This window comes from Prunus persica, chromosome G8 (assembly GCF_000346465.2).
Source record: "Prunus persica cultivar Lovell chromosome G8, Prunus_persica_NCBIv2, whole genome shotgun sequence".
Classification (NCBI taxonomy): Eukaryota; Viridiplantae; Streptophyta; class Magnoliopsida; order Rosales; family Rosaceae; genus Prunus; species Prunus persica.
Window position 1 is genome coordinate 12,066,687 of NC_034016.1, and position 18,602 is coordinate 12,085,288.

General features: G+C 36.8%; 2 protein-coding genes across 4 annotated transcripts; both read right to left on the reverse strand.

Annotated features, from left to right (window-relative positions):
- Nucleotides 1,475–8,594, reverse strand: LOC18768124. Its single transcript, XM_020569602.1, has 3 exons — nt 8,531–8,594; nt 5,779–8,273; nt 1,475–5,081 (listed from the first exon to the last, which is right to left on the reverse strand). Exons 2-3 carry the CDS (start codon nt 8,209–8,211, stop codon nt 1,788–1,790), a joined length of 5,727 nt encoding a protein of 1,908 aa, XP_020425191.1. The 5' UTR covers nt 8,212–8,273; nt 8,531–8,594; the 3' UTR covers nt 1,475–1,787.
- On the reverse strand, nt 9,375–13,977 carry LOC18766433 (xylulose kinase). Of its 3 annotated transcripts, none has more exons than XM_020553899.1 (9): nt 13,831–13,973; nt 13,425–13,684; nt 12,638–12,777; nt 12,304–12,556; nt 12,083–12,215; nt 11,415–11,473; nt 10,785–11,062; nt 9,870–9,939; nt 9,375–9,744 (listed from the first exon to the last, which is right to left on the reverse strand). In XM_020553899.1, the coding sequence occupies exons 1-9, from the start codon at nt 13,895–13,897 to the stop codon at nt 9,547–9,549; spliced, it is 1,458 nt and encodes a 485-aa protein (XP_020409488.1). In that variant the 5' UTR covers nt 13,898–13,973; the 3' UTR covers nt 9,375–9,546. The 3 variants fall into 3 exon arrangements, with proteins under 3 accessions (XP_020409488.1, XP_020409487.1, XP_020409490.1); XM_020553898.1 differs by having other exon boundaries at nt 11,415–11,503; nt 13,831–13,972; XM_020553901.1 differs by having other exon boundaries at nt 9,650–9,744; nt 10,778–11,062; nt 11,415–11,503; nt 13,831–13,977.

Sequence of the window (18,602 nt, forward strand, 5' to 3'; positions counted from 1 at the left end):
ATTAATTAAATGAGGATAATATGGTAAATTCATAATTTTTAGTATTAAAAAAATTAAAATTAAAAGAAAATTCAGATAATGGATCCTATTTTTATGGAACACAAATATCCATTATCTTTTTTAATTCTAAAATAAATTTAAATTTTTTTTAAAAAAAAACCTCTCGCATGCGCGGAAGCGCGTGCAGAGAGGCTAGTATAGATAAAGTGTCAATATTATGTTGATATTATTGATCATATTACATATAATACATAAAATAGGTTCAAATTCAATTGCAACGAGAGAGAGACACTATACTTTAATTAACTTACATAACTGACATTTGTTATAATAATGGCGATATTTGATAACTTCGTTACAATAATATTTACATTTCAGAGAATTTCCCGAACAAATAACTCATGGAGAAGGTGTAGAGCCCACATAAGAAGCGCGTGGGGGAGGAAAACACTAAATTTCTGGGGGCAAGCAAGAGGTAGCAGGAGAGGGAAAGGAAGATCTCAGTGATGAATCATGATGATTACGTATTAAATGCATGGATTTGGTGATTGTCCTTTTTGGTTGCCTGTCTCTACACTCTTCACTCTCCACTCTCCTACTCTCTACTCTCTGATTAGTCGCCGATTCAATTCAGGCCGAATGTTTCCCATGAGACTTACAGACACTCCACTACTTTCTCCGGTCTACATCTTTCTCTGACAAAACTGATCAGTTTGTTTTTTCATCATTATCATCCAACGGCTCTCATTAACCTTCCATTGTAAGTTACAATCAGAACCCATGCTTAATTATTGTTTATCTATCTCTCATTCACCCAAAAAAAACTTACATTTTACAGCATTTTCAAGGAAAATATCAAATATCAAACATTAAATTTAAATATGATGACTAATGTGACAATTTGACATTTACATAATTTTACATTTCACTTGATATGTCAAATTAAACTATTATTTTATTACATTTTAGTGTTGATTTAAATTGGAAATAAATTGAAAAGAGAAATAAGGAAAAAATTTGTAACTATCAAATCATTCAAGATGAAGAAGAAAAAAAATAAAAAAGGAAAATAATAAATCAAACAACTAACTATATTTAAAAATTGATAAAATATTCATTCGACATCTTGCTTTTAGAATATCAAAAGTAACAACTGAACGTCTAGCCTTTATTCCACATTAGCTTTAACAATTCAATTAGAGTGATGTGAGATGTTATTTCTAGCCGTTAAATATCTATATTGCACTTTTGACATATTAGTTGGAGATGCTCTAATGGGGATAGCACTATTTTGCTATCTCTGGCCAATGACATGTGGAAAAGTTATCCTATGTATCATTGCGTTATTGATCGAGAATAGCAAAAAATGATATCCCAAAGTTTCTCTCCTCATTTACCCCAAAATAAAAAAGCAATATTAATAACCTGCTGTTTGAGCTGGTAACTTAGCCCATAGGGCTTATTTACACTACTATTTGTCTAGACAACAAAAATGACTTTGAAGCAATTTGATAACTTTGAATTGCTTAACCAAACCAGTATCTTCCGAATCTATGATGAATGAAAACAATGGACTTGTAGTACTATTTACATCAAATTCATCCGTATATTCTGAGAGAAATGAAATGATTTGTGGCATATAATGCTTCTGGGATTTCGAAGTGAAATTTGTTTACAAAATTTGGAAATTGGAGACGGCTAAGTTTAATTCGTTTCCTTCGTAGAGCTCACTGCATTAGTTCCCACTTTTATGGATTCGTCCTTTACATTTGAGGGGTTTGGGCAACTCAATTACCATCTGAGACTTGCTTCAAAGCAGTATCAGTGGAGACATTGCTTGATGCAATCTCCTTGGTAGAACCCACTGCATTGGTTCCTTCTTTTGTTGATCCATCCTTTGAATCTGATGGTTTTGGCGGCTCACCGGCGTTACCGTTTGAAACTTCCTTGAAAGCAGTATGAGTAGTGATGGTATCTTGAACACCAGATCCTGTATTGCTTGATGCAATGTCCTTGGTAGAACCCACTACAATAGTTCCTACTTTTGTCGATCCATCCTTCAAATCCGATGGTTTTGGCGGCTCATCAACATTTGTCATAGTACCTGGAACACCAGATTTTGTATTGCTTGATCCAATCTCCTTGGGTGAACCTGCAGTACTAGTTCCTACTTTTGTTGATCCATCATTTAAATTTGAGGGTTTTGGGACTTTTGGCACCTCGCTAACATTACCTTCTGACACTTGCTTCAAAGCAGCATCAGTAGTGATTGTTTCTTGAGCACCGGATCCTGTATTGTTTGATGCAGTCTCCATGGTAGAGCCCACTGCACTGGTTCCTACTTTTGTTGATCCATCCTTTGAATCTGATGGTTTTGGTATCTCACCAACATTACCATTTGAGTCTTGTTTCAAAGCAGTATTAGTGATATTTTCAGGAACACCAGATTCTGTATTGCTTGATGCAATGTCCTTGGTAGAACCCACTGCATTAGTCCCAACTGTTGCAGCAGATGCATCCTTTGAACTTGATGGTTTTCGAAGCTCACTCACATTACTTTCTGAGACTTGGTTCAAAGCAGTATGAGTAGTGATAGTTTCTTGAACACCAGATTCTGTATTTCTTAATGCAATCTCGTTGCTAGAACCCACTGCATTAATCCCTACTTTTGTCAATTCATCCTTTGAATTTGATGGGTTTGGTAGCTCGCGTAGATTACCTTCTGGGACTTGCTTCAAATCCGTATGAATAGAGATAGTTTCTTGAACACCAGATCCTGCATTGGTTGAAGCAACCTCCTCGGTAGAACTCACTGCATTGCTTCCAACTTTTGTCGATTCGTCCTTTGAATCCAGGGGTTTTGATAGCTCACCACCAACATTGCCTTCTGAGATTTGTTTCAGGGATCCAACTTTTTGATCTGACAGTTTTGGTAGCTCACAAAGATCACCTTCTGAGACTTGTTTCGAAGAAGTATGAGTAGTTATAGCATCCTGAACACCAGATCCTGCACTGCTTGATGCAACCTCCTTGGTAGAACCCACTTCATTGGTTCCTACTTTTGCCGATCCATCTTTTGAATCTGACGGTTTTGGTAGCTCACCAAGATTACTTTCTGAGACTTGTTTCAAAGCAGATTGAGTAGTGACAGTATCTTGAACACCAGATCCTACATTGTCTGATGAAATCTCCTTGGAAGCTGCACTAGTTCCTAGATTTTCAGATCCATCTTTTGAGTTTGATGGTTTTGGCAGCTCACTAACATTACCATATGAGACTTGCTTCAAAGCTGTATCAATAGTGCCAGTTTCTTGAACACCAGATCCTGCATTGCTTGATGTAACCTCCTTGGTAGAACCTACTGCACTAGTTCCTACTTTTGTCTGTCCATCCTTTGAATCTGATGGTTTTGGTAGCCCACCAACATTACCTTCTGAGACTTGTTTCAAAGCGGTATGAGCAGTGATGGTTTCATCAGCACTAGATCCTGTATTGTTTGATGCAATCTCCTTGGTAGAACCCACTGCATTAGGTCCTATTTTTTCAGATCCATCCTTTGAATTCGATGGTGTTGGCAACTCACCAACATTTCTGTCTGAGACTTGCTTCGAACCGGAATGAGTAGTGATAGTTTCTTGAACTCCATATTCTGCATTGCTTGATGCAACCTCCTCAGTGGAACCCGCAGCATTAGTTTCTATTTTTGTCAATCCATCTTTTGAATCGGATGGTTTTGGTAGCTCACCAGCATTGCCTTCTGAGACTTGTTTCAAAGCAGGATCAGTAGTGACAGATTGATGAACACTAGATCTTGTAATGGTTGATGCAATTTCCTTGGTAGGATCCACCGCACTAATTCCTACTTTTTTGGATTCGTCCTTTGAATTTGCTGGTTTTGACAGCCCACCAGCATTACTTTCTGAGACTTGCTTCGAACCCGAATGAGTAGTGATAGTTTCTTGAACTCCAGATTCTGCATTGCTTGATGCAACCACCTTGGTGGAACCCACAACATTAGTTTCTGTTTTTGCTGATTCATCTTTTGAATCTGATGGTTTTGGTAGCTCAGCAGCATTTCCTTTTGAGACTTGCTTCAAAGCTGTATGAGTAGTGATAGTTCCTTGAACACCAGATCCTGCATTGCTTGATGCAACCTCCTTGGTAGAACCCACAGCATTAGTTTCTATTTTGGTCGATCCATCTTCTGAATCTGATTGTTTTGGTACCTCACCAAGATTACCTTCTGAGACTTGTTTCAAAGAAGTATAAGTGTTGATGGTTTCCTGAACATCTGATCCTGTACTTCTTGATGCAATCTCCTTGGAAGAACCCACTGCATTAGTTCCTACTTCTGCAAATCCATCCTTTGAGTTTGTTGGTTTTGGCAGCTCACCCACATTACCTTCTGAAACTTTCTTCACAGTAGGATCAATGGTGATAGTTTCTGGAGTACCAGATCCTGTACTGCTTGATGAAAGATGCTTCTTAGATTTCACTGCATTAGTTTCTACTTTTGCTGATCCATTCTTTGAATCTGATGGCTTTGGCAGTTCACCAACATTACCTTCTGAGACTTGCTTCATTGCAATATCACTAGTGATAGCTTCTTGAACACCAGACCCTGTAATATTTGATGCAGCCTCATTTTTGGAACCCACTGCAATAGTTTCCACTTTTTCTGATCCATCCTTTGAATTTGATTGCTTTGGCAGCTCACTAACATTACGTTCAGAGACTTCCTTCAGAGCAGATTGAGTAGTGGTAGTTTCTTGAGCACTAGACCCTGTATTGCTTGATGCAATCTCATTTGTAGTACCCACTGCATTAGTTTCTAATTTTTTTGAACCATCCTTTGAATCTGATGGTTTTGGAAGCTCGCCAACATTACCTTCTGAGACTTGCTTCAAAGCGTTATGAGTAGTGGTAGGTTTCTGAAAACCAGATTCGATAGTGCTTGATGCAATCTCCTTGCTTGAGGTGGGTTTAGAATTCATGTCCTGAACTTCACGGACTTCCAGTACATTCACATCCTGAATGGTGCTTGAATCCTTTTTGGGCTCTGGCAAGATGATAGCCGGTTCCTAAAATTTCAAAGAAGCCATAATTAAAATCTTATATAATTTTCTATATAAACATACAAAAAAAAGTACCATTGTGACTTCAAATGGATGTCCATAGTCCCTAGCTAAATGGTTTAATCTAACCAGCAAAATTGGTTTGACTGGTACAAGATAAAAGAGAAAAGATCATACCAAGAAGGTCAAAGAATATATTTATGCAGAGATGCAAAGATATCCAGAAAAATATACTTGTACTACGAATGCAACAGAATTAATAGTCTTAAAACACAAGTTTGCAATAAAATTTAAGACCATGGAATTAATTAAAACACAACTCTAGTTAGACAGGCATAAATCCAGAACCTCTTATTTGGTGTGCATTACGTAGGCCACACATGAAGTAAATCACTTTGACAGGCGCATCATCCAACAAAAAAAATAGAATCAGTCTCAACAGCTTGACATTGCACTCATGGACAATTATTTGGTTTATGTACCCTTTCTATAGAACTTTGCTTTAATGGCAGAAAAAGAACAGGGAAGTTTGATGTCTTGGAAAAAATTCGGATCGTCCAGGGAACTCATAAGAAAGGAGGGCCACCCAACTTAATTATATCAGTGCTGTAGACAATTCACAAGGTACAAAAGAAGTACAAACCTACTTTGATTGAGGAAATATGTTTGAAATAATGTAACAGATAATGACTGCATAGCTTACATGGAGTGCACTATGGTCATCAAAACGTTGTTTATCTGACCAGGACACATCTTTTTCCTGTTCTGTTGGTTGCTTTTCTTTGGAAGGAACGTTTTGATAACTAGAATTTGAAGAAGCTGCCTTCACATCCAAAGTCTTAGGGAGATTGACATCTACCTCTGAAGGACCCTTCTCTCTGCTCTCACCATGCAAATCAGAATCCTGCTCTACCGGATCACGCATTCCAGCTGATGCCGGAAGTGGAACCAGTTTAGATATCTCAACTTGCATATCAGAAGAAATGGAATCAAAGGAAAGGACCTTCTCAGATTCTGGAGGGCTTGAATCATAGATTGGCTCCTTATGTTGATTGTCATCCATCATCACACTCGTAAATTGGCTTTCTGACTCTTCAAGTGGAGGTTGTGGTGAAATCCCGAACTCCGCAGCATGATCACCTCTTGGCTCCAAACTTGTTGTTCCACCTTTCCTAACATCTGAAAATCTTTCATCAATTTCTGACACTGATGACAAGCTTGACCTACTGCTGTTGTCCCCTTTAAATGGTCGTGGTTTCGACCGAATGTCATTCGTTATTTCCACAGGATTAGACCCTCCCGTACCAGACAAGCTCGGTTCCAGATTTTCCACTTTGCCCAATTTTATTTCTAGCTCATCACGTTGAGCTTCCCTTTTTCCAGCGCGTTCCATTTCTAGAGAATCTACATCTTCAGAGGATTGACTTCCATGGCCAACCAGATCATAAGCATGGTAAATGTTGGAGATCACTTCTGCTTCTTTAGCAAAGTCTTGCTCGCTGAACTTCCTGTCATCCATATCTGCTGCAGAACTCACTGATTCAGTATCAGCAGTAGAACTCAACTTTGAATCACTAACATCACTTGATTGTCTTTGTAAAGAGGAATAGCTTGTTCCTTCTGAACCCAACTGTTCCGGTACAAAAACAGGTCTCCACTTAAAATCTTGCCTCTCTTTCTTGGCATCCCCGAAGCTTGATGGTCCCAAACTGAAGCTTTCATGCCTGCTGAAGAACGTGTCCTTGGGGTGAAATGTCATAAAACCTTGTTCAAAATGGTCTCCCTTGAGATCAGGTTTTTCTTCATTTGGCTCATAAGGAAGATGAAAAGGGTTTCTTCTTGGCAACAAAATTGATGGAGCAGAACCCGGAATGGGTGGTAACCCCATACTCTCATAGGAACTATCATATGAAGGATCAAATGGGTTGTGCCTTGTTGTTGAAAGTGGTGTAACATTAAAAGGATTATCAGAACTATCTAAATCAATTAGATTCTTCTCAGCTGTTAAACAGAAGCTTTTTGTTGCTCTTCTTCTTGCAATAAGAGTCTCCAACCATTGGTTCCTCTCAAGCTCCAAATTCCTCAAATCCATGACATTCTTTTGGTCATCCTCTGTCCACTTGATTGCAGATTTGCTTTCATCATCCTTGCCACCCTGTGCTTCTTCCTCATCACCTCCATATTCTTCTACTTCTCCACGCTGGTTGAGAACATCTTCATATGTCTCATTACTGCCATCATTACTCATGTTAGACGCAGCATCAGACTCATCATGGGACAAATGAGCAGCATCAGACTCGTCATGGGACAAAAGGGCAGGATGTGGAGCTTCTAAGTCTAAAAGCGGGTGTAGCTCATCAAGAATGGGAAGGATGTCAGCCATTGATGCATCTGGTGATGAACTCTCCGCGCTATCTGACCTGGTATCTGAACCCTCATCATCGTCAGCATCATCATCACAACTGCCATTTAGAGACGGCTCCAAGTGATCACCCTTGCGAAACCGCTCTCGGTTCTCATGTCGTACCTTGTGAACCAAAGAATGCTGCTTCTCAAAAGCCTCCACACCCCTTGTCATGCCTTGACGCCTCACTTTCTCTTTATGAATGTTTCTCCGGCTTTCCAACTCCTTACTGTCTATTTCTCTTTCCATATCCTCAACCGCTCTCCTCTCACTCTGATTGTGCTGCAAACTCTCATCAATAAGTGGCACATAAGCAACTGAACCACCATCATAATCCTCAGCCTCACTGCTGTCTGCAATCTCCCTTGTCTTTCCTGAGAATCTCTCAAAAGAAAAGCCCCCATCTCTCTCAACAACAACAACGCCATCCCTCGAAACCCCGGTTCTAAGAGAAGCAATATCATGGCTACTCTTCTGTTCCTTTTCAATTTCTGGTAAATTGTTGGGTTGGCCAAAAATCAGAAGGGTCCCAAGAAGAACAGCAGAGCAGACAAAAACAGGGGATGCAGTCACCAAAAGAGAAAACACATAAGGAAATACTCTGTGCAGACATATCAAGAAAAGCAGCATGACCACAAGAAATGGATGATTACAAACTGATCTGTAACTTGTTCTGATTGGTATGGTCACACATTTCCTGATTTTAACTCCCATTTCTACCACCAACTCCATGTTTCTCTGTCTTTTTTACTTCCTCTGGATAATAGATAAGGATGTTAATTTCTAGTCCCAATCTGTATGTATAGAAAACTAATCAGACAACATAGTCGTATGGGTAGCCAACAAATCAAAACCAAAAACAAACAAAATTGTTAAAAAATTAGCAAAAACACATTCAGAACAAAAACCCACCAAAAATGTTGATTCAAACGAAAATCCCAGGCAAATCAGACGAAGAACAATCCAATACCTAAAAAGCCAAAATATTGAGACTTTTTGCAAAAGGGAAAATGGAAAAAATGAGAAATACCTCGGCAAAGAAAAGACTCACCAGAAGAAAATGACAATGTAAATCCTCTGCTTTGAACCCTCTGCCTCTCCTCTTTTTCCTTCCTGCCCTTTTGGGGTCTCATGCAAACCATCTCGGAAACCTGAAAGTAATGTTAATTTTTTTTGTTTGAGAAAATCAGAGAAACCAAAATAGCATATGGTGGGAGCCATGCATATACATTCTCTGTTTAACCACATATTTTGAATAAAAAATGTTGATGGGTAATGTGAGTGGAGGGGATGATCATTGCAACCTCCTCGAACAATGGCATTGAATATTCATTTTCTTTTGGTCGCAAATGCAAAAGTCCCACCTCTGCTCACGTAAAAAGTGCATGCCTGATATTGGTCTTATGGGCTTTGACCGATCATGGCTAAAATATTCGGGCCTAATCCAATCCAAGGATAGAGTTTTTTTTTTTTTTTTTTTTCAATATAAATAATATTGACAAAAGGGGGAATTGAACTTAGATTCTTGAGTCTGCTAAATGCTCTTTGTTAATTGAGTTACAAGCTCTTTGCTTTAAGGATAGAGTTAAGTGTAGCAATAAATAACTCATGAATTATTACCCGACTTTCAGTTTAGTCTCTAAGTTCATTTTTTGAATTTTCCAGTCTATGAACTTTTTTCAGTGCCACGCTTTCATCCCTGTGGTCATTTCTGTTATGTGACTAACTTTTGAGGGCAAAAAATGTTCTGACATGTTACTGTTACTCCCCTAACAATCCTACCAACCTCAACTTACGGAGTGCGTGGGATCGTTAGGGAAGTAATAACCTGGTACAATCTTTTTGTCACTCACAGTTGGTCGCGTGTGCAGCACATGATCAAAATATGGAGAAAATTAAACGGAAATGGTGACAATGATGAAAGTCCAAAGACTATAGAATTCAATAAACAAGCCTAAGTTTATATTGACATTGGTATCAAATGAATAAGTATACAATTATCATCATTAAAATGTTAGCTTTCTTCACCACCTTCAAAAAGATCGTACCAGGTTACATATAATACATTCATTTCTCATCAGTTCCCCTCAACGCCAATAAAGCAGCTCCATAAGCAGCCTCTGTTTGAGTTGCACGACTCACAGGTAAGCCAAGTACCCTCTCTCTTATCTTTGTCCATTTCTCATTTTTCGCGCCACCCCCAGCTGTGAACACTTCATCAACTTGAGTTGCTCCTAGATCCTTCAGCAAGCTGTAAGCTTTTGCCTGTTTCATTTCACAATCACAAAGTGAAGGTTCTATTGCCATCAGCATCTGGTTTTATTTTGTTAAGTGTCTCCTATTTCAACAGTGTTGATCAAGTTTGATCAGAAAGAAGGCAATTTCCATACCTCTATGCGTGCAATGGATTCAAGAATCCCATGCAAAAACTCAACCTCACTTTCTGGACGAGGATCTAACCTGCACAAAAACAAAAAAATAATTAACCATTTAAACCACCGGAGATTATTAGTCCGGCGCAGAGACTGCACAAGCAAATATTGTGAGCAAAGCCAATGCCAAATGAAGAATTCCTTTTCTAAAAGATCTTAAATTAACTATTGCTTCCCATTTGATAATTTATGAGTCGCGACGCACTAAACCCCTAAGCGAGGTTTTATATATAGTGAAGTACTTTGGCAGATTCATCATCTCTATTTTCTCCTTCTAAGGATGGTTGGCATTTTCCTTACCACCCCAAGAACTTGACAAGAAACATTTTGAGCTGTATGCTTAATCAAATTGATAAACTTTGGAACACTTAACATTTTTTTTTCCATCAAATAGAGATAAAAATATTGAAATGTCTGGTTTAAGATTTGCTTTCTTCAGGCATGTTAAGCTGACAAGCAGATTTTCAAGTACAAGACTTTCTCATGTAAAGGGTTTTTGAAGCATAGGATAACCAAAATCCCCATGAGTTGTTCATCTCTTAGTGTTAGATGACCAACCCCTGATTACATGATCCTATTGTTAATCCCATCCAAGTTGCAGCTGATTATTTATACTTTGTACCATGAACGTGGTGCAGTCACCATGTTCTGTTTCCACTAAATAAACAAATGGGAATATATACATAATATTTCTAGAGAAACATCTTATCATGTATTACTTGTATTACGAGAAAGATTGACCATGCTTCTGCAGATGAGAACCTAAGAATATATGCAACATACCAGGATAAATTGGATAATACTGTCAAGCATCTATCATTCTCATGATATTTCTTTCTAGTTCCTTCAAGAAGTACAGAAAATACCATGTACCTAGGAGCCATATTCGGATCTGCCACTGGAAATCTCTCGCCAATGGTTTGCAGCGGGTAGTAGTCTAGAAGAGAGGCTTCCATGGGATTAATTTGTTCACTCAACTTCACCAGTTGCTCATCAGTAAAAATTTGTCTAAGAACTGCTCCACCAGTATTTGAAGCCCCTCCAACAAGCCACTTATCATCAAGGCGATGACTATACACCCCAAACCGTGCATCTTCAATCCTAGTAGTGCTCAACAGTTTTATGGCAAGTGTCGAACCCAAAGAAGTTACCTATGTAGAAAAATTATACACAAATTAAATTAAGGATCAATAGTGGGCATGAGTCCATTGGGAAGCAACAAAACCTCAGGAAAATAAGACATGAAACGTATGTACAAATATTTTTTTTTATAAAAGTACTAGGAAACTCAATGTATGGACCAAGATAAGGTCTGCATAGGATTTGGAAGTGCAGAAACAGAATGAGGTTTCATGGTCATAACTTGAACCCCCAGAATATTTAAGACCTGGTGATGAGAGCTTTCCAGTATGGCTAGCCCACAAGAACTTTTCACATCAAGCAATGCATACAAATTCAATGAAACTTTCTGAGTGAGTGAGAAGGAAAACATGGAACGCTTACAGCTTTCCCAGGTTGTGTTGCACGAGCTGCTAGAAAGGCTGCTATACTATCAGTGGTTCCTGCGCATACAACACAATCATTTGGGAAACCTGCAAGGACATTTTATATATTCAGGTTTAAGGTGCAATAGGCAGATGATAAGACATGCACTGTATGACTTGATGCTATTTCCATAATTCAGTCTTAACCTGAATAAAAGAAGCATATAAGAACAATTATAAGTATTTCTTTTTCCTATCTGATGCATTAGCACTGTTTGCTGGATGGAACTACCCAGAATTGTATTAGATAGTAGAGTGTTATTTGAGACTAATGACAGACAGTCTTAAAAATACATGATCATCTCCCATCACCTTCAAATATAAATCTGCTACAATATCCAGGAAAACATATATTATCCACAGGGGCAATATGAACATGTTATTTCATACATTAAAGTTTTAGGCGGTTTCAAAAGACACTCTTTATTAGTTGTTGTTTTTCCTAAATTGTGGTGAACCATAACAAATTGAACGAAAGTTACTTTTAAGTTTGCTACTGTACAGACTTAACATTAGGTTAATTTGCTCAATGATCCATTGCATAAATGCATAATAGGATTTGTGTATTAAAAAAGTTTGTAAGTGCTATACATGTCCACTACTGGGAAACTTGCCAGGAAAATATACCAAAATCTGATCTTATATCCTCTTTCAAATGACCAATTGAAGTTCCAGGAGCTCTGACAGAAGGTAAAAGTTGTGAATATGGCTGAGAGAGGAGCCAAGGTGGATAGGACTCAAGCTCAGGATCATAACCAACCTAAGACATTTAAATGAAATTATAATATCTACAGACAAAAGTTTAATGATTTACAGCCAGAAGATGTAAAAAGATCACTGAAAAATACCTTCAGGGCATTATTATAATCAGACACTCCAAGCTTTCCATGAAGAAGCCACAAAAGCCAATCTGCTTGGTGCAACAAAAGTGCAGATTTTTTATTTGAATCATCATTCTCCCACCATGAGACAAGCTTGCACAGAGTGGAGGAACCAGAGCAGACTGTATGGTTTGGAGGAGCTATAGACTTAACTGTTGGTAAAGCATCAGGGCAACTCTCGTTATATAGGAGAGGTCTCCATAATGGTTCCCCTGTGTTGCTGCATGTTTAAATTCAAATGCCTGCTTCAAATGAGATTATACAAAAACAAGCACAAGCATCAAATCTCTAAGATATCCACCTGTCTACAATGAGAGTAGTTGCAGAAGTCCCATCAATGGAAATGGAAGCAACTAGCTTGCGGAGATGAGATGGAATGTCTTCAAGTAGTGAGAAGAGTGTCGCTTTCCATGAACGCGCCCAATCCACCTTTTCTTCACTCTTTCTAAACAATAGAAAGCAGATATCAATTACTTGGAGTAGAAAATATGGTGCAACTAATCACAAAAGCATTTCCTTCTTCTTGGTAAGGTCCACCTCCACCATACTTAACTCCAACTTTGATCTTTGAGTTATCCAGTTATATATGAAAACCACCAATTCCTTGTAGCTTCTGACTGAAAATGTCAATACAACTGTCCCCAAAAATTCCAAAACCAATTTCTACCGTCGAAATTCTCTCAACTATTAACCCCATTACAGTACTATTCAATTCTCGGTTAAGCACAAGCCTTTTTTAATGCAAGCGATAAATTACTCTAAATTAATCTAACCTATGGGGAGGGGGATTCGAAGTTGGGTGCAAGGGGGGCGGGCTCACTGCCCTGGCCAACTGGCCTAACGCACATATGTGGTCAAGCACAAGCCTTGTATAAATTTTCTACACAAACACACACACTCCCTAGCAACACAAAAGTTTGATTTCTACTCATCAGAATAAATGTTATTTTTAAATGGTTTCAAGCATTCCATCTCATACTAGTCCCTAGAAGCAACAGAATGGATATATAGAATCCAAGAAATTAAAATGGAACTAAACACATATTATTAAAAGAAGAGATATATAGCAACACAAATTATTAGCATACCATAAAATGAGGATATTCTCTCTTTCCCTCAGCATGAATTGTCCCTCGCTTGTCGATGAGCGCAAACCTCGCTCCTGAAGTACCAAAGTCCATTCCAAGATAAAGCCTCTCCCCAAGTAAAACCCCCACTTCAGCCTCATCTGTGTTGCTTCCAAAAGCCATTGGTATTGGTCTTGGACCTCTTCTTTTTGTTAGTTTGTTCGCATTATCATACAAAAACAACCCAGTTCCTGAAAATTGCTTCCATGAACTAAACAACCCTGAAGCATCAAGACCATATACCAAACACTTCACAAATTAATAAATATTTGGTCATGAGCTAAGAAAACACAAATGAAAAATGTGGGCGTGTGTGTGTGTGTGTGTGTGTGTGTGTGTGTGTGAGAGAGAGAGAGAGAGATAGAACCATGTTTAGGGGATGACGACCATGGAAACAGAAAGGAGATTGCAGGATTGTAAACAGAGGCAAGCATTGTCTACTTTTGTTCTGTGTGCCACTGTAACAGGGTGTTGCTCTGTGCCACTAGGATAAGGGAAAGCAAGCAAGTAGGGACATGGATTTTTAGCCGAAAGCCGACAGCTTTTTCTGTTGATTTTCTATTTGGTTGGGGAATTGTGGGTAATGGCCCAAAAGTCCAATACCCTTTTCATGTAAATGGACTTAAAGTCCAATGGTGTTAAAGCCTGCATGACCTGAATTGGGCCTTCTGAGTTCCTTTCTAAGTCACCATTTTTGAACTCTTCTTGTATCACTCGTTTTTATCGGCAAATTATAGTATGACACACATGCATAGATAATTTATTAAATATTAGTCTCTCTACACAAGCTTCCACTCCTGCAAGGGACTTTTCTTAAAAAATTTAAATTTATTTTAGAATTAAAAAAGATAATGGGTAGTTGTGTTCCATAAAAATAGGATTCATTATCTGATATTTCTTTTAATTTTTTTTTAATATGAAAAAGTATGAATTTACCATATTATCCTAATTTAATTAATAATTTCAATTCTTAATGTTTACATTAATCAAAGGCATTTTATGGTATTTTGAATGTTTCACAATTCTCTACTTTTTGCTTTATATATACAGATACAAAGAAAAAAAAATTATTTTTTACACATATTAAACTATAATTGACAAATAAGAATGAATAACTACTTCCGAATAAGAGCAAGACATTGCTTGGTTTTAGTTTTGGTTGTCTTTGAGGTTGGACTGATAGGTTTGACTAGTGTGGAAATACTTAGAGGCACAATAACGCTTTGGAATCGAGGTGGGAGATCTTGGGAGCCTCTAGATTATGATTGAAAGCTTGATTTTATTAAACTTTATGACAAATAACTTGTCTTTGTCAATAAATGTTGATTGATTATGCATGAGCTTGTATTGAGTTGTTCTTCTATGATCTTGGCACCTAAGTTTCTAGACACACACACACACAAACAAAAAAAAACAAAAAATTGTTGTATAGTTTGTGAGTTGAAAATTCATATTTGGAATTTTATAGTTTAATTGATGTTCTGATTTTACTTATTTTATTTTCATCACATCTTGATTATGAAAGTGTCTTTGTCAATCAGTGGGGATGTGATTCACATCAAAGCTCCAGATTTAGGCAACTTTCTTGGACTGGGGCCTGATAGAAGTGTGATGCAAATGTGTGATTGAACTAAACAACTAAACTCTGACATTACAGTCAGTACAACCATCTTGATTCTTGTGTAGTATTGATGGCATGACACGTTTGGATTGGCTGTTGGGTTTTTTTTCTCTTTGATATGAGCAATAATGGTGGAGAGGGAAATCGAACTTAAAAACCGCGGATACAAGAGTAAATGCTCTTAACTATTTGAAATACAATTTCCTTATAGGGCATTTTGTTTGTTGATCTCTAATGATTGTTCTAATTAGAATTAGGTTGATATTTTATGCTGAAAACAACAAGAAGAAGAACCGAAAACCAAAAACACACCCAAAAAAATTGATGAATGGGATGGGAAGATATGATATGATTGAAATAGAACCCACATGGACATTGGTAATTTGCAAAAGGGCAGAAGTCCCCCAATTGCACGTGAGCCATTTGAATGTCAGGAAAAAAAAAAAAAAAAAAGTGGAAGTGACAGCTAGTTTAGCTTCTCTTCAAGGTCACACAGGCATATTCACAAACACCTCTAGGACCACCTCAAAAACAAAAGGTTGCAAATGCATTTTGCTTGCTTTACTTGTGGCAATCAAAGCCCTCCAAGCAAAAATGAGTGCAAAATTGATCACCCATTCCATTTTTGTTTTCTTTGTTTGTACTCTTCCAGCGTGCAGATTCAAGTTGAAGTTGTGAATCAGCAAAGAGCCAGCCATGGTCCATTTCCAAGCCAAAGAATGAGGGAAGCACAAGGTCTTTTTAGAAATTTGCTCTTCTATGTTGAATTTTAGCGTTAAAACCCAAAATAAAATTGGATTTTATTGTTAATGCTATATGGGTTGGTGTTGGTCAGTAAGACAAGCCCGTCTCTGTAGGATTGTGTTGCTACAGTTTCTTGGGACCCACAATTACGTCTTTACCCTCTCTTTTTTTCTCCCATATAATTATGAATCTATATAAGGTGTCTCATCTCTATCATTCATTATAACCTTTTTTTTTTTTTTCTTTTTTTATGACAAAATGAAAAAATTTTCCTTTTCTGTTATTTGGGTTAAAAGAGAAAAATACATGTTGAATGTTGATTACGATAACCACAAATGTTGAGTGCGATAAATGTTCATTTGGTCAAATCGTGTTTAACTTATTTTGTTGGAGAAAATTTTGAGTTTAAATAATAAATACGGCGGTTGTTAAATAAAATTAAAATATTAAAATAAAGAATTTATATTAATCAGTTATTTACTCTCTCACTTATAATCAATATTGTCACGTAGTATTATCCGTACGCTTTTGCGCATAAACATCTAATCATATATTTAGACGCTAAATGAATCAAAAATTTATCAAAAATTTTAAAAGAAAAAATATGTGAATCCATCTTCTTGGTCTCTTATTTTGGGTTAGGGTATATAAATCAATCTTTTTTCCTTTATCAAGCCAAACGAAGGTAAGCCATTTCAAAAGTATTAAAACTATATTCGATTAATAATTCAATCATAGCCTTCTTTTTTAATGTCAATAGTGAAATTAACCATAGTTGAGATTACCACTTTTGGAAGCAAAAGGTAAATTAGTTCATTGGGGAGGGGTGATGAATTGTCAATGTCCCATGTGTTACTTTGAATGCAATTTTTACAACTTTTAATTATGAAAATGATCTTATCGATGGATAAGAAGAGACACTATAATAATTTATAAATAGCAAGTTTGTCATTTATTGAAAAACTTTGAAATTGAACTTCATTTTCATTCCAACTAGGGTTACAGGAGTTAAAAGAGACTACACACCAAATATATATTTCCTACGTTGAAATAAGAAAAAAAAAAATTCGAAAAAGCGATAGTAATTATTGATGAAACATATCATGGTATAAGGTCATAAAAGAGCCAAAATGGGTACAATATCTCCAGTGACCAAACACAACAGCATGTTGATTTGATATGAAGAGAATTACACCTAAACCTACAAATACTCAACCCCCTAATTCAACATTTCGATGAACTCGTACTTATACTAACAATACTCAACCTCCTTATTTAGCATCCTGAAATAAGAAATATTTTATGGTGATCACTATGTCAACAAAATTTCTTGGACAGTCAAAATTCCAATTGTATATTATTACTTGCATAGTAACACAGTCAAGAGTTGTTATAGCAAAAAAAACAAAAACAAAAAAACAAAAAAAAAATAAACAAACAAACAAACAAGATCAGACAAATCACATGCTACGTACAATCGCCAATATGTTTGAAGGTAAACATGGCATGCATGGAGATTGAAAAAATAAAAAGAAAAATCTTATGATATTCAAACTAAGTACTACTCAAGCACTGATCAGTTAGTAAATTAATATAAATAAACGGTGTTTCCGTCATCATTTAAAGAACATTTATGCCAAAAAAAATATATAAAAAAAAGTTAAATTGGAAATTGTCTAACCTTTTTGATTATTATCATGAGCATTTTCATTGTTTATAGGAAATTTTTTTCTTTATTTGATTAGAGTCAGATAAGTAAACAACATCATGATGTGGTTACGGTATAACCAACGTGCCAATGTTTTTATCCTGTGGTATAACCAAATGAATTAAATAATTTTGAAGTACTTTTTTCATGATAATTTATTTTGAAAAACATTTACATATAGTAATAATATTATATATGTATTTCCTAGTGGAATGTATTCAAGGACATTATTATACACACGTAATGAGTATGTTTAGTACTAATCATGTGATATGAAACCTTGGGTCAAGCTCAAGCAACATGTATTAGTTGCAATGATGGTAAGTTAAAAATCTTATAATAGTCAAAAGTAAAACTGTTCGCTTTTTTACCGACCCTGTAATAGTTTAACTGTTTTCGGAAGGGCTGCTAAAATGACTAAATGGCTACTTCAAAGTTATTGTAGCTATTTTAGCTACAGATTAATATTTCAATTATTTTATAACAGTTTAATTCAACAATTAATTTTTTTACGAAACTATTATTAGCACTCTGAAAAAATCATCATATACTATTCTCTTGTACTAAAACATAACAGAAAAATACACCTAGATGAATGCATGATGATATTTTAAAGTGCCAATAATAGCTTCATATATTTTTTTTATATCTACCCTAAGAGCAGCTCCACCGCTGCTATCAAACTGGGCAAAAGGCCCCCTGGCAAGCCCAATATGGCTCCAGCGCAGGAAATCCAGCTCAGGCAAAGCGTGGGACCCACCAGCCCGAGCAAGCCCACAGGCAGAAATTGACTGGGCTGTTGCCCTCGGGCTGCTGACGTCAGCATGACGTCAGCAGCTGATTTTCAATTTTTTTTTTACTGTTGGACCCACCAGCCCACATTGCCCAATGATTACAAGCCATGTGGCTTCTCCAGGAGCCTCTGATCATAAAATCTTGCACAATCCAACGGTTGTCCAATTTTTGGCTAAAAAAAATTGAAAAAAATATCAAAATTTTTTTAAAAAAATATCAAAAAATTCTGGAAATTTTTTCTATACATACCTACCAATATTATTCACTTTCC

Coding starts and splice junctions, on each gene's coding strand:
- LOC18766433 (XM_020553898.1), bottom strand. CDS start 13,897: ATGCTTGCCTCTGTTTACAATCCTGCAATCTCCTTTCTGTTTCCATGG. Junction 12,778..13,424: donor GAGAATATCCTCATTTTATG/GTATGCTAATAA, acceptor TTGTTTAGAAAG/AGTGAAGAAAAGGTGGATTG. Junction 9,745..9,869: donor AATCCATTGCACGCATAGAG/GTATGGAAATTG, acceptor GAAATGAAACAG/GCAAAAGCTTACAGCTTGCT.
- LOC18768124 (XM_020569602.1), bottom strand. CDS start 8,211: ATGGAGTTGGTGGTAGAAATGGGAGTTAAAATCAGGAAATGTGTGACC. Junction 5,082..5,778: donor ATGACCATAGTGCACTCCAT/GTAAGCTATGCA, acceptor TTGAAATTTTAG/GAACCGGCTATCATCTTGCC.